Source organism: Drosophila sechellia, chromosome X (genome assembly GCF_004382195.2).
Source record: "Drosophila sechellia strain sech25 chromosome X, ASM438219v1, whole genome shotgun sequence".
Classification (NCBI taxonomy): domain Eukaryota; kingdom Metazoa; phylum Arthropoda; class Insecta; order Diptera; family Drosophilidae; genus Drosophila; species Drosophila sechellia.
The window spans coordinates 15,267,575-15,292,720 of NC_045954.1; the positions used below are offsets into that span (position 1 = coordinate 15,267,575).

A 25,146-nucleotide genomic window follows, 5' to 3' on the forward strand; every position below is an offset into this window, starting at 1 on the left:
TAATATTCTTTCAAAATATAACCAAACAGCTGGGCGGCTTTTCCACTTTGCGCAGGCGCCTATCTCTTTCATAGTTTCCATAAGTGCCCGATAGGTGGCCAATGATAGAGTTACCCTTTTAAAGCAAGCTTTATTGATTTAATTTGCATTGGTCGTTAGCAACTGAAATTATTTGAATGGAAACTAAATATTATAATAGTTTTTTATTGCATTATGATTACCGCCCTGCCAAATAAAATGATTCCGTAGTTTTTACATTTTCTTCTTTTATTCAAATAAGTTCTGCTTGCCTCGATTTCTCATTCATATTTCACCTTGCCTGCTGGGGATTTAGCTTCACTTGCATCGGTTTTTCGTGGTTTCATTTAGTGTTCGAATTGGGATTCGTATTATTTTGCAGCAACATCATACCTTGTGGTGAATAAAAGCTGATATGATGTAGATTTGGCACACTAAAAAGTAACTCGCAACCGAAGGCAAGTTTGTTGTCATATTCGTTTGTATTCACTTTTATTTGCGCTTCTTTAACATGTGCTAATTTCTCTGTTTGTTTTCATTCTTGCTTTGGTTTAGTTCTCATTTAGTTTAGTTTAAATTATTTTTTGCGTATAATTTCACTATAAGTACATTTTCTTTAGTATTCGGTCAACATTGCGAAATTAGCAATTAGGAGAAAAAAAATGTATTTATACATTTATATAGGAATTTACTCTAGACTCGTGGGACTTATTATGCGCTACCTTAAACTAATGTACAAAAATATCGGTAACTTAAATACGAGCAATTTAAAATTTAAAATCAACAACGACAACAATTCGCGGTATTCAATGCAATATAGTACAATACAGAGTAGGTCAAAATCGGTCATCTGGCATATCTTCAGTTAAAAACAATCGATTAAAAATGATCCATATACATAATTGACTCACAGAGTTTTTCGTTGACTGACAACAATTGAACCGAGAGTGAGTGGTACATAAGAAATCAGTTATACTTGTATATATAAAGATTTATATATATATATATATAAATCGGGATTGGGGCCTATATAATGGGTGCCTGGCTAAGGGTATATCGATGATTATATGATGACTACCTTCTGGTCAATAACACTCTCCTGTTTTGGGCATTATTATCATTAACTTTGCTAGGATTTCCTATTGTGTTTACACGTTTATATAAAAAAGAGACAAAAAAAGACATTTTGTGGTCCCTGGCGTATGTAATTCAATTTAAATGGCTCTCCTCGTTGGCATTCAATCGTGGCCTCCTCAACAAATGAACCCAATAAACGACTAAATTAAAATCTTATAGAGTTACTCCTGCTCCATCTTCCGGCTGTGTTGTTTTGAATTACATAAGTGTTGTGCTTGTCGTTTTGTCTTATTACAGTTAGTTGGACTGCTTAGCTGGCTGTGACCCATAAGTTTTGCTTTTTGTGTACTTTTTGGTTTTGTTTGCTTTGGTTTTCTTTGTTTTGAACCCACTTGAGAATTCCTTGTTCCTTGAATTTCAGGTTTTTTATGTTGCTGTGGACTAATTTTGGAGAAATACATTTTAGTTAATGGGGAAAATCATTTTTCGTCAGTTGTTTACATATGCAATACGTTTTTTTGAGTACCATTAATGAAGTTCTCATAAAAAATCAACGAAATATGCTTTTCCCCAAGAAATGCTGTCAATTTTAAATAATAATCGGTACTTATCGATGCTTTTGAGGAAAGCAATCGGTAAACATCGCTTACTTGTTAAAATGTACATAAATTTGTATGTGTTCATAAAACACTCATTCAAGATACTCAAATAGATATAGTATCTAATATTTAAGTTTGGCTTTTATCATTTTCAGTGTGTGGATGTGTTTGTCTTGTGTTTGTGTGTGTTGGTTAGTGCGCTTAGTACAGTACGATAGTTATCGATAGCCGAAGTAGCCAGAGCGATAGTAAGTGGCTTGAGTACAGCTTAACATCCTTTTTTGTGGCTAGTTGAAACTACAAAACTCTAGAGTTGGGTGTCTAACTTTTCTCTACGGACTCTACCGTCTGATTAGTGAGTGCGTCTAGGGCCTGGCTAGTAACTGTCTTTAGTAAAGCGATTAGTTCAGAGCAACAATAGAAATCAAAAATGAAAAAGCAACAATCAGCAATCGTGTTTCCTGCCTACATAGTCTTGAGATACATTTTTGTTTTCGGCGGCGGTGAGACAGACTCGATTCGGTTTCGAAATATATCTTGAACTGCACTAAACTACTTAAGTGCTAGAGTTGCCTTTCTTACGGCGAGATAGTTTCTCTAGTTAGGATTGGAGGATGTGGTGAAGGTCAAGCTTGGGATCAGGTGAACGAAACCGAATGGATGCAGGGACTTTGGACTTTGGACTTCGGATTTTGGAGGCTTAAAAGGTTTAAGGTTTACAGAGCTAGTCTAAGTTTTTCGATAGGTTTGACTAACGCTTCGATAGGCTTAACCGAGGGTGTTCAACAAGTAAATCGCTAATCTATGCATATTATAGGCTCTATATTTAGATATTCGTATGCAGGTGTATGCCTTATGTATGTGTTTAGTGTGTTTGTTTTTCATTTTAATTTAATTTTCCTTTTTTTAGTTTGGTTGTGTTGGAAATGGATTGGCCTGTTCTATTTCAAAACATTTGTCCGAATCGATTAGTATTTAAAATGTTTCTTAAATAGTTTTCTATATAAGTTATTAAAGCTTTCGGTTTTCATTAGACTAGTTCATATATAGATATATAACTATGTATATTTCTGTGTATATATGTACGTACTTAAAATATATATGTATATATATGTTCCATAGTCTCTAACAATAAGAGGTATATACATCTGTAGAGAGGCCCTTGACCCCGATGTCCACGAACTAAACGAGCAACTGATCAATATACCGATTTGGGTTCGGATCGAGACAATTGGTATGCAGATACAAATGCCGACTTTCATCTTTTTTGCGGTTTCAGATACAGATACATACAAAATGAACTAACATGCGTATCGTGGCATGGACGTTTTTCAGGACGGTTTAATGTGGGAATTATTTTCTACGCACATACATTCTCTCACAGGGTCACACAAATTTGGCAAATTAATTAAATGAAAATTTAAGAAAATATGGGCAGACCCTTAAGTACACTTGCATAATGATAGAGCGACTGAATAAGACTAACAATTAATGTAAAGCATCATAAACAGTAAACGAAGAAAACATGAGATCAAACGTAGAATCATTGCTTTGTAAACATGTAAGAAGAATTTCCTGGATAAAAATTATTCATATTTAAGTGCAATTTTTTAAGGAAAGGAAAGACCTTAGAAATCTTTGTAAACAGGAATCACAGTTTTTAACGGAAAAAGGTAAACTAGGGTTAAACTATTACCATTTTGCAAGCACAAACAATCGGGTTTAAGATTACAATTCAAGAAAGCGAAACGAAAAATAATTGGAACCGGGGTGGGAACACTCTCTGGCTATTTGTGTGTTTGTTTCTCGGTTTTTAGTAGTTGTTGTTTCCGTTAAATCTATATGTTTTATATATATATATATATGTATATATATATATCTCAATCGGGCTTTACTTTATATGTGTATATCTTTATATATCGATTCTCTTGCTGGGGGATTTCGTTAGGGCTAAACATATATAGAATATAGATCTATATGTCCTGACATCTTCTTAGTTTTGTATATCATATTCATATACCTAGTTCTTGTACCATGGTAATACTGTCCAAATTCCATTGCTTATTGGTTATCTGCTGATGAAATCGCTTCTGGTTGCGATGGGGATGGGATTCGGAACTCGGAACGGGATTGGGACCAGGACCAGGACCAGGACCAGGATCGGGATCGGGTTAGATTTGGTCGTGATTATAGTTCTCAAAGCTTGTCTTTATCACGGTCGATGCTCATTGCTTTAAAGATTCCGCGCCCGATGCCGTAGCGCAGATTGAACTGATCCAGACTGGAGGCTCTCGGTCGCTGGCTGCCGCTCTGATGTCCCGCGGATGTGGAGCCACCGGCTCCAGAGCTAGATGGTGCCGATCCGCTGGGCTCCATTGGGCCGCTGCCCGATCTGGCCAACTGCTCCTCCATGTCCGTCTCACTAAATTCCGTTTCCGTGTCGCTGAACTTCCGGCGACGCCGCAGAAACGTGCTGCAGTGCTTCAGCTCGCCCAGATTGTCGGACAGGGAGTGGCCACGCTTCCGCTCTTGCCGTTCCATCTCGGCGGCCAGCATCTGCACCTCCCAGTCGTTGTGGCTCGCCAAACCACCTTCGCCGTCGTCCATGTCCTCCTCGTTTCGAGCCACCCGACCCCTCGGATCCTCCTCCTCCTCGTCGTCATCCACTTCGGCCATGTTAATCTTGCTGGAAGAGGAACTCGAGCTGGAGCTCTCGCCAATGTCGAGAATCACGCTGTCCGACAGGCGGGCCAGATTGCCCGTGACATCGGCCACCATGACCGCGCCGCTCGATCCACTCCCACTGACCAGGTGTCCGCTCTCCGCTGCGCCGCTCCACTCGCGATAGCCACTGCTGCGCCCGCTGCTACGTCCATTGCCCTGGCCGGAATAGAAGCTGGGGTGGCTCTGGGCGTGGCGGGAGCTTAGGGAACCGGGTCCTCCGTAGTAGCTGCTCGGACAGTTGAGGGCGTTCGCCGAGGCCGCATGATGACGACTAGGACCCGGCGATGTACTGCGCCTGCCCCCTTGAATGGGTGGCGATGAGGTGAACACCGTGTCCAGGGAGTCACCTCGCTTTAAGAATGAAAGGAACAAGATTTATTCCAAATATGTTCTATGTTTTAAAAACTACCGAACCCACCATAAACAAAAGTTCCGCTGAAGAGCCCGAACTGCTGATGTCCTCCTCCTCCGGCGGCTCATCGTCGTCCACCGACAGCTGGGGCATCTTCTTCTGGCGCCGGCTGATGGGCAGCACCAGGGCGGAGGAGGATGAGGATGCCGCTGCCGCTGTGGACTTGCCCTCTATGGAGCGCAGCTTGAGCTGCAGCTGGGCAATGATGGCGTCGCGTCGCCGCACCTCACCAGCCATGCTGGAGAATTGCGTCTCGAACTTGGAGTGCATCTCGTTCATGTGCGTCTTGATCACGTGGTTGATGCCGTTCAGGATCTGATTGAAGTAGTCCTGTGCCTCCGGGAAGCCTTTAAATTCAAGATCATACATCGTTGTGAGAACGTTGAACAGATGATGTGGATGAAATCATGGGAATGGGTACTTTGTGTCTTGCAAAGGTGAGTTTTCATTTGCATTTTGGGTGAGAGGACATTCACAATAGTATTTTCCAGAGTTTAACTACATCAAATTAGGCTGTGGGTGTTTAAGCGTTGTTAGCACTACATACTTAGGCTATAGTACTTTGATTCAGTTACGTGTCAGCCTTAACTAACAAGTACAGTTGACTTCGTGTCACGAAGCTCTGTATACCAATGCAGATGTTTAGGTTTTGGGTGAAAGGTTGTTCATACAATATAAATGACAGACAAAGTACGGATCAGAATTATACATGGTGCATCATCTGCATTGGCGTCAATACATACGTACATCGTCGACAATTATTTACAAACGTCAGGCATTCTCATTCCCATTACCATACAAATGTTGCACCGGCTCCGTCAAACAAGCTCAGCTGAGATCTCTATATGGTACTCCTATATACATATATAGGTATATATATACAGGATCGTGTTCTTTAGTGGTTTTTTTTCTTAATATATACAAAAGCATAGGTCGGGTAAGACTTTGTGTGTTCTGTGCTGTTTTAGTTACATGCTCCTAAGGACTTAAGCATCCATCATGGCGGCTGTTTCATTCCATTTCGTTCCCAATGCGTGCGTGACTGTACTTCCGCCCATCAGCTGAAAAAATTCTTCGTTCTATGGCACATTTCGTGTTTTTAGCTATGATTACCATTATTTAGTTTTCAGGACTTGAGCTCTTATTTTATATTTCGGTAAAACCCTAAGAAGGTAAGGGTTAAAAATGCAGGTAACTCTTTAGGAGAGTTATAGGAAGACTTGAAGGAATAGCCAAAGAATGAAGGTATTTAATATTTAAGTCTAATGGGAAAGTTGTTCTTTATAGCAGTTATAAGAGAGGTAAAGGTATGACCATTGCTATTCGAAAGTAAATACGATATACTATATCTTTAGAGAAAACTATATCAAAAAGTTTAGGTATAGAAAAGCAGTGTATAAAATCCAAGAAATTTAAAAATGTTTAATAGAATATATATATATTATAGAATAGTAAAGAATTTCTGTTTTTCGAAAGCCTTTTACACTTAATTTTATCATGCAAATAGTTCAGGATTTTATCAAAAGCGGTGACATAAAAAGATGGTAAGACGAGTAGTTTGATTGGGAGTAGGGGGTGGGTGTGGGTGGAAGAAAGCAGGGCAAAGCGAGAGAAAGTTCTTGTTGTGCGAGTATGAGTGACTCGCATACATGCGCAAGTGTCAGTGTATATAGAAGTATGCTCAAATAGAGAGAGAGAAAGAGATAGAGTTACATAGCGTGTTTCTTTTACTCAAATATATCTTTATAATCTGGGAAGTGACATGGCGTTGCATGGCATTGCTCTTGTTCTGGATCGTGGATCTATAATGCCCGATCTGAAACAGATGTATTTACCTTCGATCCGCTGCGCTGGACCCGCTCCGCCCATCGCACTGGTCGTGTTCTGCCTGAGCTGCAAATTCAAATTCAAATCAGTGGTGGACTGGGCATGGAGGATCTGATTCGACGACGCTGAGCACTCGACGACATACGAGGCGGACGTGGACGTGGATGCGGATGCGGATGCAGTTGCTCCCGCTCCCGCTGGCAACATCGACGCTGAGGCGCTGCCAACGCCACCAACGAGTCCGCGCCCGGTTCCGTGTCCGCCCAACTCCCCCTGCAGTTGGGCGGGAAACGCGAAGCTCTCCTGCGGCGAATTCGTGGGCGTTACCAACGTCAACGTCGGCGACCAGACATTCGACGCTCCGGGCTCCAATGGTAGTGGAACTGAGCCGGATGCTGGTGCAATGGGTACCGGAAACGGAAAAGCCACCGCCGGTGGAGGAGGACACGTATACGCACTGTTGCCGTTATTGCTCGGATGCGAACTCGATTTAGCACTGCTATCGTTAACCGTACCGCTGCCGTTACCGTTACCACTAACGCTACCGCTACCGTTACCGTTACCGCAACCTTTATTCACCGAACCGATCGCCGCAGCACCGCCGAAGGGAGATTCCTCCTCCTTGGCACTGGCGGGCGGGCTGGAAAGAGTGGAATGGAAGGTTACACTCTTCAAGAGCTTACTGTGCCTAGCCACGTACCCTTCCAAGGTCGGCTCCGCCGGCAGGCCCTTCCCCTTTTGGCTGGCACTGGAGTTGACCTTCGACCCCGTTCCCTTTACCGCTCCCGTTCCCGCGCCCGGCCCCGCCTCCTCCTGCTGACCACCGCCCATCTGGAGTTTCTTGAGTATGCTCTTCAGCTTGCGCCGCTCCATGGTCTCATTCGATTCGGGACTAAGTGGCAGGGGTTCGTACTGCAACTGCCTGGAGTTGCTATCCGATGCGGAGGCGGAAGCGGAGGCGGATGCCGATGCAGAGGCGGAAGTATTGGTGGATACCGAAGTGGAGCTGGTGGTTGACTCGTACGTGCTGAGGAACTGCGAGTAGATGCCGGAGGTGTCGCTGTAGCATCGATACAAGGACTCCGTAATGGGCACCTTGCTATCCGGGCCGGACTTGGAGCAGTCCAAGCTAAAGCTACGGGTCTGCAGTGCCCGCTCCAGTTCCGCCAGCTTCTGGCGCTCATTGAGGATCTTCAATCGCTTGACAAACGGCAGTCCGCAGTACTCCGGCGACAGATCGAACACGCTTTGGTAGAGCTTCCTCCGTCCATTGCCGCCCAGTTCGGTCAGTTCGCCGTCGGGCAAGTGCTGCTCCGGCTTCTGGAGACGTAGGCAATCTCGTTTTGCGCTCGCCGTCACCTGGCTGGCCGTGGAGCCGTTGGTGCTCGTGGAGCTTGGCCCCTGAATTTGTCCGTGCTGGTGGTGGCCATGATGATGGTGATGGTGGTGTCCATGACGCGGTGATCTCGAACTGCTTCTGGCGCTATGGTGACGTGGTCGCGGATGCGTCTCCATCTGCTGCGGTATGTTGCTCAGCGAGTAGTTCTTCAGCGGCGAGGCCAGATCATCTGGCGAACAGTTGGTTAAGCTCGTGTAGCTGGAGGACATCAGAGTGGCCAGTTTCAGCTTGGACCACGGCTTGATGGGCGTGCCATCGGTGTCCGTGTCGGATTGCAGCGGAGTAGCCATCCTATGGCTTTGAGGTTTGACTACCCTCTTCGATATGATGGCAATGCCAGAGCTAGTACCAGATCCCAAACCCAATCCGGTTGCGGCGACGGGATCCTCGGAAGTCGCGTGCTTGGCCACCAGAGCCAGTGATTTGGGTGGCTCCTTCTTGGCTATGGCTCCCGTGCTTGGACCCGGAGAACTGCTGGATCCTCCGCCGCCACCCTGCATCTGTTGGATCTTCTGCTTGAAGGACACCTTCATGATGGGCTTGATCTGGGCCACCGTCAGCGATTGTCCCGGCGCCGAGATGCCGATGGTTCCACCATTTGTACCAGGATGCGATGCACCTGCCTGGCTGGCAGCGAAATGCGAATCTATTTTGCTGCTGATGTTGGGCGGCGTGTTGACCTAAGTGATTTCATCGGGTTAGGTGCACGTTTAGAGAAACAGAGATGTATCGGCATATTAATAGAAGGTACAAAGTTAATCAATGATGCTTATTCTCATACTCCGGTTACTGAAACATATGTTTCTGCTAACAGGAGCATGAGAAACTTAACGTGAAACTTAACCGGCACTGTAACCTTAACATACAAGTATAATTGGCTTTTTGTTATTTCATATGAACTGGTTGATGACCATTTGTCGTACTCAGATCTGAGTTGTATAAGAAATCTAAGGGTTCTTCTGATTCTAACTGTACATGAGCTTAAGAGGAGCTTAATTTCTAAAGCTCCAGTTAAAGTCTAACTTTTGAAGACTAAGCATGAAGTGAGTTCTTTAAGACGAGTATTCCCCCAATGAGGTGGGAAAAGTTAAGGCCTAGCTTCTTTCGCGATGCTTTCTAGATCTATAGGTTCTGGATGCTATATCTGGTTATATATATTTTTTTATATTTTGATATGTCTTTATTATTATTTTTTTTTTGTTTTTTTTTTTTGCTTTACCATGACGACGCCGGGTTCGGCGGCGTTTGCCTGCGGCTCGTTCTTAATTTTCAACTGCTGGAGTCGCTGGATCAGGGGAAAGCCTTCGCTGAACTCGCGTTCGGGCTCCTCCTGGATCGATTCCTGCGGCGATAACGTACACGTTACATGTGAGTGAGGTGGAGATTTCTGTGGTGGTGTGGACTTAACAGCTCGCTCTTCGCGATCCTAGTGCAAGACACATAAAGACACATACAAAACTACTGTTTAGGAGCTGGGGATAATTACATACAACACGAATTTATCTGGATCGGGCGTTAATCATTTCGAAAGCTAAACCAAAATCAAATGATAAATGCAAACGAACTCATGACTTAAGTGGGCAATGTCAGCGATGGTGTATCTTTGATTTATTTCTTTTTTTTTCTCTGTATTTGCTTGTTTGTTTCATCTGTAAATTAAAAGTATATATGTTCTTGTTTACTAAGCGAAAGCAGGGGGACTATTGAAAGCATCTAAATAAGCTCACGAGTTGTTTTTACAAGGATTTACAGAGAACAGGCGACCTTTATAGACTAATCTAGTATATATTTTCCTAAAAATTAGAGATTAGTGGTAAAAAATTGTACGAAAAATTTCGAAGTTTGCCAATTCATTTGGAAAGCATCTAATTACGGATCACTTTTCAAATTGTAAATATTTATTATTTTCTAAAAGTTCCCAAAAGTTGGAAAACTGACTGTCCTGCTCCAGTTCTATATAATGTCATCTGTATAGTTTGCTATTAGATATAGTTAGCTTGAATTGCGTTACGTGCTCGATTGCAATAATTAAGATCTTTGGAACTAGCACATTTATCTTGGGTGGATTTATCTGAAGGTGCACTAACAACTTGTACAAACTGCATTACATTATGGAGTCGAAACATTGTACACATATGCAAGTGTGGGTGGTTGGGTGATTGGGTGGCTTGTGGGTGGTGATGGTGGCGGTGGGACTGTAAGTAATCGGTATGTCAGATACAACAGGCTTCAGACCGTTTTCCATTAGGATGTTTGTGTTTTTGTGGGCGTGTTGGTTTGTTTTTCCATTTGTCAAGCTCTTCATTCAACGCTCTGTTTGTCTGCTTGTGGCGAAAAACCATTTAAAGCCTTGTGGGTGGCAAGTGGGTGTGGGAGTGGGCGGTTGTGGGCGCGGTCGTGGCTCTTGGTGACTCTGGATGTGGGTGTGGAAAACCAAGTCGAGCAAAAGGTGAAGTGGGTGAGTAAAAGAAATGAAAGTGAAACGAAAAATAACAAAAAACCAAAAGAGCTGTGTGGTTTCCGGTGACTCGGTGGTTGTAACTGTGGCTGTGGCTGTGTGGCTTCTGGCCGCAGGTGGGTGGCGATGTCGATGCGACTGGAATGGCTTCCCATCCCAGGCCCGGCCTGGCCAACTCACCTGCTTCTCCTTGAGGAGCCGGAGGCGCTGCAGCAATGGCAATCCCGCCCCAATCGGGCTGGGCGTCTTGTCGTGCAACTCGTCCTTGGCCTCGGCGCTATCCGCATCCTTTTCGTCCGATCGAACGCGCGACATGCGCTTCAGCAGGATCTTGCTTCCGCGCGGCGAGGTGTTGTGCAGCGGCTGCATCTCCAGGGATTCATCGCTTTTGCGCGAGGTCCTGGGGGAGAATAATGCATAATTTCCATTTGAAATTGAAGCACATCGCATTTGCCCGACTTTAAGCCAATCTTGTACTCACCTGGACTTCTTCAGCACGTTGCGGAATCCCTTGACGTCGTGCTTCAGCTTGTCCACGATCTTCTTGGAGGCACTGTTCTCGCTGCTGTCGCTCTGGTGCACCTGACCCTGGTGGTGGCTCTGATGGTGGTGCGGATGAGCTGCCGCATAGGCCGCCGCCTCCTTGTCACTCTGCGCCTTGGCGTACTTCTTGTTCACGCAGCGCACCTCCATTAGCCGCTTGCGGCCCAGGGTCTGCAGGATCTCCTGGGCATCGGGGTAGTCCTTCATGGCCGCCAGGACATCCTCGCGGGACAGAGAGAAGAGCTCCGAGTAGCCCACGGAGCGCACATCCGCTGTGCGTCTGCAAAGTACGCATTGAATAAGTAAAACTCTTGTTTGTACCGCAACTCAGTTAGTTAGTTAAGCATTGGGTATGTTATTTTCTCCATTTCTAGGTGCTCCCGCCCCCACTCACTTGTTAAGCCCGTCCAGATTGAGGATGCCGATTTCGCCAAAAAAATCACCAGCCTTCATGGTGGTCAGGACCTTGCCCGTCTCGCTCAGCACCTCCAGGATGCCATCGGCAATGATGAACATTTCGCGAGCCACCTCGCCCTTTCGGCAAATGGAGTCGCCCGGCGTAAAGATGTAGGCCTTCATCTTGAGCACGAGATCGTGGAGGAACTCGGGCTGGCACTCTTGGAATATGGTCACCTTCTTCAGCACGCTCAGGTTGACATGTAAGGCCAATTCGGTTTTCAGCTTGTCGGGCAGGAGGCCCAGTGCGGTATTGATGTCACCGCCACCCTGTATCCTGCCGCGGGACCAGCTGTAGTCGTACCACCGCAGCACGCGCCGCTTCATCCCTCCGGGCACCTAAAGGGATTGGCCCGGATGAGGCGGCACATTAGTTGGACTGGCCATGGAGATGGCGCCAAACTCACCTTGTGGTGCCGCATATAGGTCTTGGCCCCATCCAGCAGGCGCTCGAACTCCAGGCGATTCGCATTGCGGTTCGTTATCACATTGCCCACTTGGCCCACAATGGTGGCGAAGATAAAAACACCAATCAAATAGCTAACGATCGTAAAAATATATCTGCGAAGGAGCAATTCAGGGAGTGGCAATCAATTAGCTGGGCACATGTAATCCAAACTCGTGGCGGAGAGAAATAGGGTGGCTCAATGTATTTAGCTTTATAAAAGCCACTCATTTCATCTTTGCCTTGAAGAAGCACTTTTTGCAAGCTCAATCAAAGTTTTCGAAAGCTTGAGATTATGTTTCAAAACAAAAACTATTTGAAATCCTTGCAGATAAATTTGGTAGACAAATATCAATGGAACTGTTCTAGGCTGTCGCACGCTTTCGAAAACTTTGATGCCAAACTCTTATTTCGTGGCAATATGCAACAGATATATTCAGATACTAGAAAATTGTAAACACCAAGGCAGACGAATCGGTGGACAGCCCCCAAACAAGTTGCATGATATTCGCTGAATTTGATTGACCTTGCTTGCTAATGAAACACAAAGTTCAATATTGATAATGATCGTACCCATAACTAGAGCCAAATTGAAGTAAGCGCGATTTAATGCCACGCCGCGGAATTGAACGTGGGCCGTCCACCGAAAAGTTCGGTCTGATTGGTGAAATTGGTAGTTAAAAGTAAGAGCAGAAACCCACCCAAATAGCCATATACTATATATACTATATCTTTAGTAATTCTTACTCACTCTGCATTCGTTTCGGGCGTGGGCAGATCCCCAATGGTGGTCAGTGTCAGGGTCGACCAGTACAGGCTGCCCAGATACTTTCGCGTTAGGGTGGCGTAGTCCCCGGGTCGATACGGATACACCCAGTCGCCCTGGGATTTCAGGATAAATCAGGTATATTTATGATTCATTCATTTAGTTGGTTCAAAGTTAAGTTGTGCATATATTTAAATTTAGTTATTTTATTTTATTTTTGTGTACGCACCTGAAAGCCCTCCGCCTCGGAGAGTAAAAAATAGAAACAACCGAACCAGTGTGCCAGTATTAACAGGATATGAATTAGGTTAACAACGCGCCATAAATTTGGCCAAACTGTTCTACTTTCTACGATGTAATAAAATCTCACAGATCGATAAACCTGCAAAAGGTCGTCAAATTAGTACGCACATTAATAATGCTCAACATCTCCGATTAACTGACTTTAAAAAAGCGCGTAAAACGCAAGAGCGGATGTGTGCCCATCTTGAGCTGCAGCAAATCCAATGGTATCAGCGCTATCATATCGAAGATAAAGTCGCGCGAGTGAACGTAGTGACAGGCCAGCTTCCTGTCGTCGTATACCTAGAATGAATCAGGAGATAGTTTAAAGGTTCCAATGCTCCATTGTTCCAAGGCTCCAAGGTTCCAAGGATCCAAGCTTCCTATCATCCAGATACTCACCATTAGGCCCTGCTCCAGATAGCCTGTGCGTAATTGAACTATTATATCTAGGATAAATACAACATCTGTCATCGAATCGCAGATGAGCCAAAACGTGGGCACAGATTGCTAGCCAAAAATAATGCAGCAGCAAGTACACAGAGCAAAATGGCGAGTTAGTTACACATGGTGGCTAAGTCTATACATATATTAAAAGAGTAAATAAAAATAGCTGCGAGCCCTCGAAACTTTTCTAAGCTAAAACCAATGTTAGTTGTTCAACTGGTAATTGAACATGATCTATGATCTAATTTTAAGCTCAGAGCCACGTAACTTTTGTAAAATCAAATCAATACTAGTAGTTACTCCGCAATTGTTTTCTGTGCATAACACAGCACAAAGTCGCATTAAGTGCAAAAGGACCTTTCTACGGGCCAACTGTGCGCCTATTTTTATGGCCAGGTCAAGGGCAATTAAAATGGGGAATGCAGTTGACAATTGCAAATGTGCGGGCTTAAAACAGGATGAGGTTTTTGTGGCCGGGTTAAAGGTCAACACAGTCGACTTTTGTTTGCCCGACCATAGCCGGTTCTAATCTGATGACAAACACCAGCTAACTGGGCCATAAACAAACATTTGCCCAGGCCAAACTGCGTGTCTTATAATTGAGTCATTACAAGGCAAAGAACGGGAGCAAACAGATAAAAAGGCGGATAAGTATTTTTTCGGACAGTTGACCGACCCACTGATGCTCTACCCCCTCTCTCTCAAACACCTCGTCCGAAGTGGGGGTCATTATATGGGCCACGGCGACCCAACTCCATTACAACCAACTCTTTTGGGCATAATGACAAAAGGGTGTCGCCTTACGCAAAGGACGAACAAAGGCCTATCCGCAGTCTTTTCAAGGGCAAATGGGAAGTGGTAAACGGAAAGTGACAGGTGTACACACCCAAGATAAACAGCTAACAAAAAAGGGAAAAACTAAAGAAAACGAGAAAATAATAAAGAAAACTCACCTGCAGTTCAGGAAAGCTCTGCCTCACAATTAGGGTCCATAGATTATATAGAACACATACAGTTAACATCATTAACCAATAGAAGTAAAAATTTTCATCTGGATTAACAACGGATCGTCGTTTCTGCAGATAGCGTCGCCGTCGTTTAACACTCTTGTCGACGTCACCAGAGGCACTTTCTGAACCCGTATCTTCAACAGTTTCCTATTATTGAAAAAAAAGATTACACATATTGTTAATATTATATACAAATATATCTATAATCAATAATGCACAAAGAATGCTGTGCAAATAGTAACGAAATGTAGCTGATTTCCGGACACATTTTGTTGCATACTTTCGAACAGTTTAATATTAAATTTAATTATTTTTCTATACATTTTGCCCATGAAGAATTGGAAATATATGAATTACCTGTGTTTCGGGTATCTGTCTAGTCGAGAAACGCTTCAGGAAGGAGTCTTCGCGCTTGAGCGGTGGTTTCTTCTGTATCGCCGATGAAATCTGCACGGTGGTGCGCAGCTTCATCCAACGCTGGTTCGATCGTGTCCTGTTTTTTTGTGGCACGTGGAAGATGGAAATCGATTAGATGCGGATATTCGGAGAACCTATTTCGCAAAGGTATTGTCTCACACAACGAACTACGGTAGCTAATGACTAAAGTTTGGGGCGACTTAAGAGGGGTTTTAAGGGGAGCGCAACTAAAAAGATCATTACAGTAAAGCGTGCGCTCACGTCACTCGGGTGCTAGTTATTTATTTATTTATTTCTTTTCATAGAACGTAATCGCTTACGCAACACGAAAGATCAAACACATACGCTAGTTGGTGATGACGGAGAAGTATGGCTACGGGTTACGGGCTACGGGATACTGGTTACGGGTTACGGGTTACATAGTACGGATTACGGCTATGGTTACGCATACTTAGTGGCAAGACAAACATTCATGGGAGAACCCAAAAGACCGTAACGCAAACGCACGCAACGGTAACGGTAACGCTAATATTAAGGTGGAACGGAAACGGAAACGCACAACGAAACACGATGGAAATAGAGAGAGAGATAAATAGATGAGGTCTCTTTGTGCATGCAAAATACATATACTACATACATATACATATATAGGGCTATAGTTCTAGAATCTAAATAACTGACTACGAAAAGCGAGATGTGTTCGAGTCGCAAACGAAATCAACTCAAATCAAATCGAAACGAATTGAATCAAATGTAATCAAACGAAATAACAATCATAGGCGTTATGCAATCGACAACAAATGTGGAAAATTGCAATTGGAAAACAATTTAGCGGCAGCAGTAGAGCATCGCAGCGAGACAGAGACAGACAGAGCGAAACAGACAGAGAGAGAGGGGAGATAGAGAGGAGAGGAAAGTGGAAGTGGCGTTCAAGTGGCCAAGAATTTTCCGCCATCGATAAAAATAGCTCTTGGCCTCGGGCGAAAAGTGTTAAATTGTCTGCCAGGTGAGCTTTTCTCGACTGAAACTGAAAAGTTTCTCACAATTAAAAAGAAATTAAAAGAACCGAAAAGTACGTTTTCTCCGGCAATCCGAAGCTTGGGGTACTCTTGCAAACTTGATAGAATGAATATATAATTTATTTAAATCTGTTCCGCAACACTTGAAGCACTTAAAATATGTACGCTCTCAGTTCGTGTATGTATGTACATATTTTATGGCAGATTAATACACCCTAAAGTTGCAATAATGTGGGCACTCAATGAAATCAAATTGTAGGTGTGCAAAAGTATGCAGTGAAAAATGTTTCAAGAAGCTCAAACGGACAATTGAAGTTTAAAAATAACATTGCATACTCTTAGGCAGCCAAACAAGTGATACCAAAACGCCAGTAGCATTTCAGTGCTCGTGTTGAGCTCTGAAAACCTATGTACATTAATCACGTTTAAAGTCCAGAAATCATTTATAAAGCTTAAAGAGCTGAATACGGTAAGCTGTGGCGCCATCAATCAATAACGATTGTTGAAAACGGACGGACCAACGATGAAGGTGAAATTTGGCATTACTTTTTATTACATTCAGTTTGGCAAGAGCATAGCTACACACTACGAGTATATACGAACTCGATCTAGAACTATCGTACGACTACGTGGAGGGGGAATTTCTGGAGAGGATGTTCGGGGAAAGGGATCAGGTTTTACCACTTTAAACTTTTGCTCAAGCCGCTCAGGGTCGCCATTCAATCGTCTGTTCTGCTATAGCATCTAGTACTAGGTGTTTATTTGCATGATGTACACAATGGATGTGGCTCTATATATATATATATATATATATACATTGCTTATGTACAGTTCGATTTTGGGGATGTTGCTGATGCGTTAATTGATTTTGGTTGGGCTTAATTTATGCACAATTATTATTCGCATTCAGCATATCAAATGCCAGGCTACGGGATAAATGTTTTGTATTTTGTTTGGTACTTTGTTTTTATCGTTTAGGGTTTGCTTAGTTTTAATTTCGGTTTTTTCTTTTACGTTTTTTTTTTTGTTTATTTTGATTTAGCTAGTTTCATTGGTCTATTTACAGCGGTGGCTAAATTATTACGCATACGTCGTGTGGTACACGATGAGGTACGAAAAACGAAAGCGATTTGGTAGCAATGCAGTTAGCTAAACGAAAGACAAATCAAAGGAAAACAATGATAGCTATAGGTGTGGTTGCCGTCAGTGTGGGTGTATAGGTGTGGGTGTGGGTGTATAGGTGTGTGTGTGCCTGTTCACTGGATGTTTGGGTGGGTGTATATCCGCCCTACGAAGTGTTGTGGCTTTTTACAGGGTATTACTGCTGCCGAATCTTCGGCCCAAAGTCGGTGTGGTGGTGGTGGTGGTGGTGGTGGTGGTGCTGGTGTTGCAGTGGAGCTGCGGTCTTGGAAACTCCGCACTTCGCAAAACGCCAAAACCCTACTCTATTGTTTATATGTACTATATATGTATGTTGTTGCTTCTAACTATATGCTTTATGTGTCTTGCTGTTTTTGCGGCCTATTCAAATGCAAAGCGCGCACATGCCGATCATTGTCATTATCATCATCAATAACAGCATGACCATCATCATCATAATCAAATCAAAAGCAGAACAAAGCTATGCTTGTGTGTGTGTGTGAGTGTAAGTATGCGTGTGTGTGTCATTTGTTTCTTTGTGTCTGTGTGTGTGTTCCGTGTTTGCGTATTGGTGTGCAGAGACAAAACCGAGAAATCATAAGGAACGCAAGAGAATAAACTTACCAATCGGAATCTGGATCTGAAGCTCCATCTCCGATACGCGATTTCCTAAACGAGTTTCGAAAGTATTTCATTTTCTTTTTGTTTCTTGCTGTTTCTTTTGTACTTTTATTTTTGTTCATTATTTTTGGTTGTTGTTTAACATATTATCGTTTTGTATTCATTTTGTATTGTAATGTTTTCGAGGAGGCAATAGTAAAGAGAATTCGATAGAAATAGATTTGGCAAAAAGTCCAATAGACAGAGACAGAGGCAGAGAGAGAGGGAGTAAGCGAGAGGGGCGGTGTGGGTGAGAGTGAGAGAGACGCAGGAACACACAGATATGGAGGCACACACACACACATACACATATACATATGCATGGAACTGGGTGATACGGGCTCCCTTTTAACCCATCACTGTCCATCCCAAGCCAAGCGGAAAAAAGGCTTGCTGCACGATAAGATTGCCCCGCTCTATAGTCTCTCTATACTAAACATAATACCTACACACAGTGGCGCCCGCAGGAATTTGTTAAAAAGGGGTTTTAGTTATGGTAGTGAAGTTCGTTATAACTCATTTCATAATTGTTTCTCGATAATAGCTAACCCTTCGAATGATTAAAAAACCTACACAATTTTACAAAATATTTCATATTTTCAGTTTGAATCCCGTTTCTAACCTTTAATCAATAGACTCATTTATTTGTAACCCCAAATACCAAGAGCCCCCTCCTAATGGGCCATTGAATATACATATGTGTATGTATGTAGAGAGATGCGTGGACGTGTGTGCGTATATCTGTGGATGACCCCATTGTTGTTTTTGGGGTCAGCTGAACCATTTGTGAACTTTCGATTTAATATAAATTGAGAATGAGCTTGTTAGTTTTGGCGCTTGCCAATTCCCCGTTTCTCGACTGGATCCGTTTTGATTCGATTCGATTCGATTCCATGCCATTCGAGTCGTTGCGATGCGATTCGGGTTGGGAATCGGGTTCGAAAAGGCTAAAGAGCTGGGCCCGGTATTAAATGGCATTCTTTATTGCACCACAAATCATCCAGCGAAATGTTAAAGGACTCGCCTGTTTGTCCAACGCGCGCGTGTATGTGTGCACGTGTGTACATATGTGTGTTTGTTAACCCATATGTGGTTGGCTAAAAGTGTTATTGTTTAATGGCTGCATGATGTCCGATTTGGGGCCGCCTCGGGTTAACCGGCGATTCGGTTGGTTCCTAAGCCGGATTTCAATTAACGCCTCTGCCTCGATTCTCGTATCTGAGTTGCCTGCTTTTGGTCAATGGTTTGGTTTGCAGTTTTCGGTTTTCGCTTCTCGTTTCCCGGTTCCCTGTTCTCGGTTATCGGTTTTTGTGGCCATCAACCCGCAGGCCGTGACCGCTTGGAATGCTAAACCAAACTGACTGGGCGCACATGGCGGATGAAATAAGAATTGAGAAATTGCGTCAAGTCATTTGGCCAACGTTCTCCAGTTCCCCCTGCTCCTTCCACCACCTTTCTTTCCCAAAACAACACCCCTTACCATTACCACTGATGCCTGATGGGGATAAATTTATAACCGCCTGGGGACACTTGGCACCCCACAAAAGTATGCTACACTTTTCGCCAGCCAGCTGGATCTTAAAACGTGTCAGGATGTCACGGAAATCTAAGGATGCGCTCAAAGTAATTGTGGACGGAAAGTTCTCAAGTACATAAATCAAGTTGTGACTGATACTCTTTTTGAATTTATATAAGGACATTTTCGCCATTATGAACGCACTATGAATTTAAAGGTATTTACTTAATATGATTTAATGAGGTTCGATGCACAGGCATAAAAATACATTTTAAATTTGTATAATTAATATTTTCTTGATGGTTTACTAAATTGTTTTATTTATTATGCATCAAAAATTCCAGTTCTTTCTATTAACTCTTATGCAAAATAAATCTAAAGTGACTAGCGTTAAGCATTAATAACGTATTCTTTTTTTTTCCAATTAATGTGTTATTTCTGCAATAAATTTGATAAAAGAACGGAAATTATTCTCGCAAATAACTTGATAAAAACTCACATAAAACTGCTGTGCAAAAATTTTAAACCCACCGACAGACATTTCCGTGACACTTAAACCAAACTCCTGCTCGTAAATTTCCCGACTACAATTTCATTCTTCTTTCTTTCTTTTTTTTTTTTTTTGCGACCGCCAGCGAGCGTGTAGATGGCTTATTAGCCATGGCTAATACCCCAATTATTTGGGTCATCCCAGTTAATGAGCAACTTGGGCTGCTGACAATGCAATAAAGACGAAAATATCGGACGACGCCACCGGATGTGAGCCGCATTTCAAGTGCTTGCAAATCAAAACACAATTGCCGGAATCGAACAAATGAATTTGATTGCGAATCAAAGTTGCTTGTAAGGGAATTACTCAAGCACACTACTAGGGAAACATACGGAAGCAGGCTACGGGGAGGTGGTGGTATATATATAGGAGGCCTCACTGTGCCCGATGCCAAGTGCATGCCAAAAAATACAGAGAAAAGTTGAAAAAAACTAGATGGTGACATCCGATCGGACCTGGGCGCATAAATTCTAGGCTACCATTGAGTGTATTGTGTTCACTTGGCTTCTACATAAATTTGCAATTTTCTAAATTCAAATTCTTTGTAAGTTGTCAGTCAGAAGGCAATTTCCCATTTTGCATGCACAATGCCAAAGAGAATCTGGGTGGTTGGCGTACATTGTGGCATTGGCATATGCATATAGGCGCAATGTGGTGCCCGTGCCAGTGGCGTGCGATGTCCTTTTCGAGGGGACGAATTACCAGGATTAATTACAGAATTTCCTTGAAATTCCTGCTCAGTAATAGAGTGCAATACTCTTTAAATTCACTTGAGAAAGCACAGTTGGAATGTTCATTACATATCCATCAAGTGAGAATACAGTGCTGCAAGGAAGTGGGTTTGAAGCCCCCTGCCTACGTCACTGTATCTTCTTTACGTGTTTGTTTGTGTGTGTATGTGTTGGTGTATTTGTGTCAAAAGTTCGCCTACATTGCAGTCAGCAGCTTAAACATATCGATTCAAACGCACACTGCCAAAAGCCACTTTAACTTTGGCTGTTTGCTGAGATTTTTCAAGCAAAAGTTCCTCTTACACCCTTGCGTATAAGCATGTGTGTGTTCCTCTGAGTGTGTGTGTGCTTAAGAGGGTGTGTGAGTGTGTGTAAGTGTGTGTGTCTGTTGGCATCAACTTGTTTAGCTGGGGCAAACTTGCCCTTTGCCAAAAATGAACCGAAACTAGAACAGAAAGTGGTAAAACGTATACCCAGCCAAGACACCTCTTTCCCTCATTTGGCTGGGCTACAGTGGCACCTCCCACTGCACGACCACGCGTACATCTCTTATGCATATGGCTAATAAATGCAAAATCCCATCAAATGTTGGTGTATTAAATGAGTAAAGTCGTGCGAAGAAAGGGGGTCGGTCATTGGGTCGGAAGACTTGCAAAAGTTTTACAAGAAAACTTATTGAGGCTTAACTGTAGAGTGAGTCAGAGAGTGAGAGAGGGAACGTGGGGGGCGATAGAAACAGATCTGGAGCAGAGAGTGGGAGTGGGATAGATTTAGCGAACGAGCGAGCAGGCGATATTTGAGTTGAGTTTTAGTTGAGAGTTTAGTTGAGTTGAGAGAGGTCTGGCATTCGCTTACACATCAATGATATATGGGTTATATATTAGGTTACACATAGGTTCATACACTACGTTTTCGGATTAGTACGTTGTTAGAGCGAGAGAGTGAGAGCATGAGAGAAAGAGAGAGGGCGAGCGATCGATGAGCGTTAGTGAGTGGGTTAGTAAATATCGATTATCGAGGGGCGGATCGTGGACTTCGCTTTCAATGGTGATGGTGGTGAGGATAGCAAGAGTCAGGATTCTCTCTCGCACACACGCTCACGCACGCAAAGAGAGTTTACACATACATAAATGGGTGCACAGAGAAAAAAAGCTACAACTCTCCACATGGTCATCTTAATGTTAGAATATTCCAATTAATTTTCTAGACATTTTTTTGAACAATTATAAGCTACCTCCAACATTATTTGAGATATGATCAAAAATATAAATATTTCTATCCCATATTATAAAAAACGACAATCTAATATATTTGATTTTTACTACCTTTAACTACTTTTAAAATTCTATGTACGTATACTTTTGTAACATCAAAAAGAATTTTAAAACATATATCTTATAGATGGGAAAAAAGTTTTGAATGATTTGAAATTAACACAATTACTAATTATTATTCTAATTATTAAAACGTTTTCAAGATTATAGAATATTCTAAGCAGCCGTTCTTTTGTAAATGACCAAATGGAGGTGATATTTTTTTCTCTGTGCATTTAGTTAGTTAACGCTAGCAAAACGCGGATACGCAATTACGGAACACTGAAATGGGGACTTGTGGGTGGCAACGTTCCTCTTGATGCGCCGCAGGGAGCAGTAGTAGGCCATCACGGCCCGCAGGCTCTTCCACTTCGTTGTCTGCTGCTGGCCATTGGAGGCATTGGCAGTGGCGGATGCGGATGCCGAGGAGGTGGCGAAGGCGCCACTCCGGGCCTGATCCTCCGCCGCCACAAGCTCCTCGGGATGCTCGCTGATGAACGAGGAGAGGGTCTTCATCGCTGGCAATGGCCTGTGACCCACCGGCGTGCTGGCGCTCTGGTCGGAGGACGGACTGTTCACATGGAGGCGCACCTGGCGCCGCTGACGGGCCTGGTGCGGATGCGGATACGGATGCGGATGCGTATGCGGATGTGGATGCGGTTGTGCCGGCGTCCGTATAAGTCTATCCCTCTCAGTATACCTTAAACTAGTGGTGGTGGTGCAGCCACAGTGGTGCAGTTGCCCACTGGTTAGCGACGAGCTGCCGGATCTATATATGTATATATATGTTCATGATCCGATCGAGCGATGAGAGAAGTGGATGGATACTCTGATTATAACATGCGAATTTGCGAGGGGAATCGACCCACGGCTGCCACTTTTCATTCAAACTATTTGTAACAAATGTAGTTTAAATATGTATCTCTGTATATTTTTATACCCGTTACTCGTTACTCGGTTTCGACCATATACCCGTTACTCGTAGAATCGTAGAAAAGAAAGCGGTTTCGACCATATAAAGTGCATGTATATTCTTGATCAGGATCAATCAATCGATCTGTCCGTCTCATTTTATTACCCAATATCTATAGATATGCTACTCGCACTAGCTGAGTATCGGGTATCTGATAGTCGGGAAACTCGACTATAGTATTCTCTCTTGTTTTCTTTAATTTTATGATAAATGCTATACGATTTGTAATAAGACAATATTTTTGAAAAGAAGTGTTTTTATGGTTGTAAGGGCAAGAGTGTGGTTAACATTTTGTAAAATACAAAACAGCATGAACACGACGAAATGAAAGCGAATTGGATTACTTTAGAACTCTTTTTCGGGGGAATGTGACTCGGTTTATGCTCTTGATTAAATTGTTTGTCCTGGCGGCACATTAGCATTCTGGAAGTGGCAGCCGTGGCTCAGTGTGGTTGTGGTGGTTCATGGTTTCATGGTTTCGTTCTGGAGAGTGGCGCTGAGTGGATTCGTGTGCCCGAAGATTAGCTCCGACCGGCGAGGGCCCATTAGGCCAAAGAGTTGTCAACTTCTGTCCCCCGGGAAGGCGGCTCGTCCTCTTACAACCGCCTTCCGTCTTCCGTCGCCTTTGTTTGCCTGGGTCGAGTTAATTAATGAAATCATGTACACACACATACACCCCGACAGCCTGACACTGTGACACTTCGACACACACACACACACTTGCATAGGCAGCAAGGACATGGGCAATCGCGGCTAATTGTCATTGCTAATTTCCTTTTTGCCACCACAATGGCACAATAAACACAAACAAAAGTTTTGAGTGTGTGTGTGTGAGAGTGTCTCTGTCTGAGTGACAGCTCCATTCAACTGCAAAAGCAAGAAAAATTTGAAACCACAGTCTCAACATTTACTTGTAATCGACTGCCTGGACAGTGCGTTTCAAAACTGTAAGGCAAGCGTACACTTCTTAGTTTTGTGTGCTGTAATAATAATTATAAAATCATCATTTGATTATTTCCATGGGAAATACATACAGGTAATATGTATTAATTATTTATATTATCAATTTTGAATAATAGCTTATGAAAATTGAGTAAGCTCTGTTCGCCCTACAGCAATGAAACGCAGTGTCCTTGTATCGAGCTTCTTTTTGTCGCATCTAAGACTCCTGATTTGATTAACCAAAACCCAAACTGGAAACTTTTGAAGTTCCATCCGCATTCGCATTCACATTCCCATTCAGATTTCAATTCCCATTTCGCAATGCCAGGCCTTTGGTACCGACCGCAAGGATTCGCATGGACGTAGATGGATATTCGGGTGGCGAAGAAGGGGACGACTTGCTAATTGGTAATTTCATTTAATTGAATCGGGCCTATTGTTGCTGCTTTTCATTCTTTCGCATTCTGCTCGTCCTTGTCTTACGGATACGGATGCCAGTACGGATGTGATGTCGCTTACGGTTGATCAAATACAGAGTACAAAAAGCTGTCAAGGCGAGCGAAGCCCAACAAAGTATGCTACACATTTATCAATTACGCTTACGGCACGTGCCTATGTATATGTAGTTACTGCACGAGTATGGGTGTGTGTTGTGTAAGTGTAGTTGAGTGTTTTTGCAGTGTGTCTATGTGTGTGTGGGCGAACTGCAGGACAAGCAGCGCCGGATTATGTTTATGTGTTTGGTAACAACTTGGCACGATTTGAATAAATCATCTTTGTTATGCTTCTTATCCATTTTTTACCCTGCTTTCAACTTTTATTTTACACGTGTCGGGGTGTGTGCACTGAGCGAAAAGTGCACCCTAAAATCGGGCTTTTGATACATTTTAACGCTAATTAATTGACCTGCTCAACAATACTTAACTAAATTAAAGCATCTATTAATTATGCAGGAAGCAAAGCAATTTTACTTAAACAAAAATCCAATTTCCAATTCCCTACGCACAAAACACCGAATGTTTCAGTTACTCCTCCCCGACTTTAGTTGACTTTAGACTTATTTCGCTCAGTGCATGGGTGTGGGTGTTCATTTGCTTGGTCAGCGTGTGTGCGTGTGTGGCTGTGCGAATCGAACTTACCGCTGGCTGGGACTCTTGCTGTCCGATGAGTGCGCCGCACTGTTGTTGTCGTCATCGCGGACCATCTTGTGGTGGTGCCGCTTGTGATAGCCACCGTCGCTGTGTCCGCCAGCACCGCCGGATCCGCCGGCACCGCCTGCTCCGCCGCCTCCTCCGCCACCGCCTCCGGAGCTACTGGTGCCCGTGGGACTGATGACGTCCGTGTCGCTGTTGCAGTCGTGCACCTGACGGGCCACATCCTTGACAAACTTGCCCGCTTCGTGCTCGTGCGCTTCCATCTGCA

The 25,146-nt window shown here is 43.5% G+C and overlaps 1 protein-coding gene across 5 annotated transcripts in view; it reads right to left on the reverse strand.

The window, feature by feature from the left end:
- Nucleotides 1-246: 246 nt before the first annotated feature.
- The window catches only part of LOC6620374 (merozoite surface antigen 2, allelic form 4), a 94,860-nt gene continuing 69,960 nt past the window's right edge, over nucleotides 247-25,146 (reverse strand). Inside the window, exons 2-19 of one of the 5 annotated variants that reach the window (XM_032724767.1) lie at nucleotides 24,864-25,141; nucleotides 17,664-17,708; nucleotides 14,821-14,956; nucleotides 14,407-14,610; nucleotides 13,409-13,516; nucleotides 13,169-13,309; nucleotides 12,954-13,106; nucleotides 12,710-12,840; nucleotides 12,532-12,615; nucleotides 11,921-12,074; nucleotides 11,452-11,852; nucleotides 10,996-11,337; nucleotides 10,695-10,914; nucleotides 9,276-9,398; nucleotides 7,358-8,736; nucleotides 6,666-7,297; nucleotides 4,837-5,177; nucleotides 247-4,769 (exon numbers count right to left, since the gene is read on the reverse strand). In XM_032724767.1, the coding sequence (XP_032580658.1) occupies nucleotides 3,891-4,769; nucleotides 4,837-5,177; nucleotides 6,666-7,297; nucleotides 7,358-8,736; nucleotides 9,276-9,398; nucleotides 10,695-10,914; nucleotides 10,996-11,337; nucleotides 11,452-11,852; nucleotides 11,921-12,074; nucleotides 12,532-12,615; nucleotides 12,710-12,840; nucleotides 12,954-13,106; nucleotides 13,169-13,309; nucleotides 13,409-13,516; nucleotides 14,407-14,610; nucleotides 14,821-14,956; nucleotides 17,664-17,708; nucleotides 24,864-25,141 (5,751 nt within the window). In that variant the 3' untranslated portion in view covers nucleotides 247-3,890. Of the gene's footprint in view, nucleotides 4,770-4,836; nucleotides 5,178-6,665; nucleotides 7,298-7,357; nucleotides 8,737-9,275; nucleotides 9,483-10,694; nucleotides 10,915-10,995; nucleotides 11,338-11,451; nucleotides 11,853-11,920; nucleotides 12,075-12,531; nucleotides 12,616-12,709; nucleotides 12,841-12,953; nucleotides 13,107-13,168; nucleotides 13,310-13,408; nucleotides 13,517-14,406; nucleotides 14,611-14,820; nucleotides 14,957-17,663; nucleotides 21,851-21,997; nucleotides 22,579-24,863; nucleotides 25,142-25,146 lie in introns of those variants that run through there. The other 4 variants (XM_032724768.1, XM_032724766.1, XM_032724769.1 and 1 more) reach the window with 4 other exon arrangements.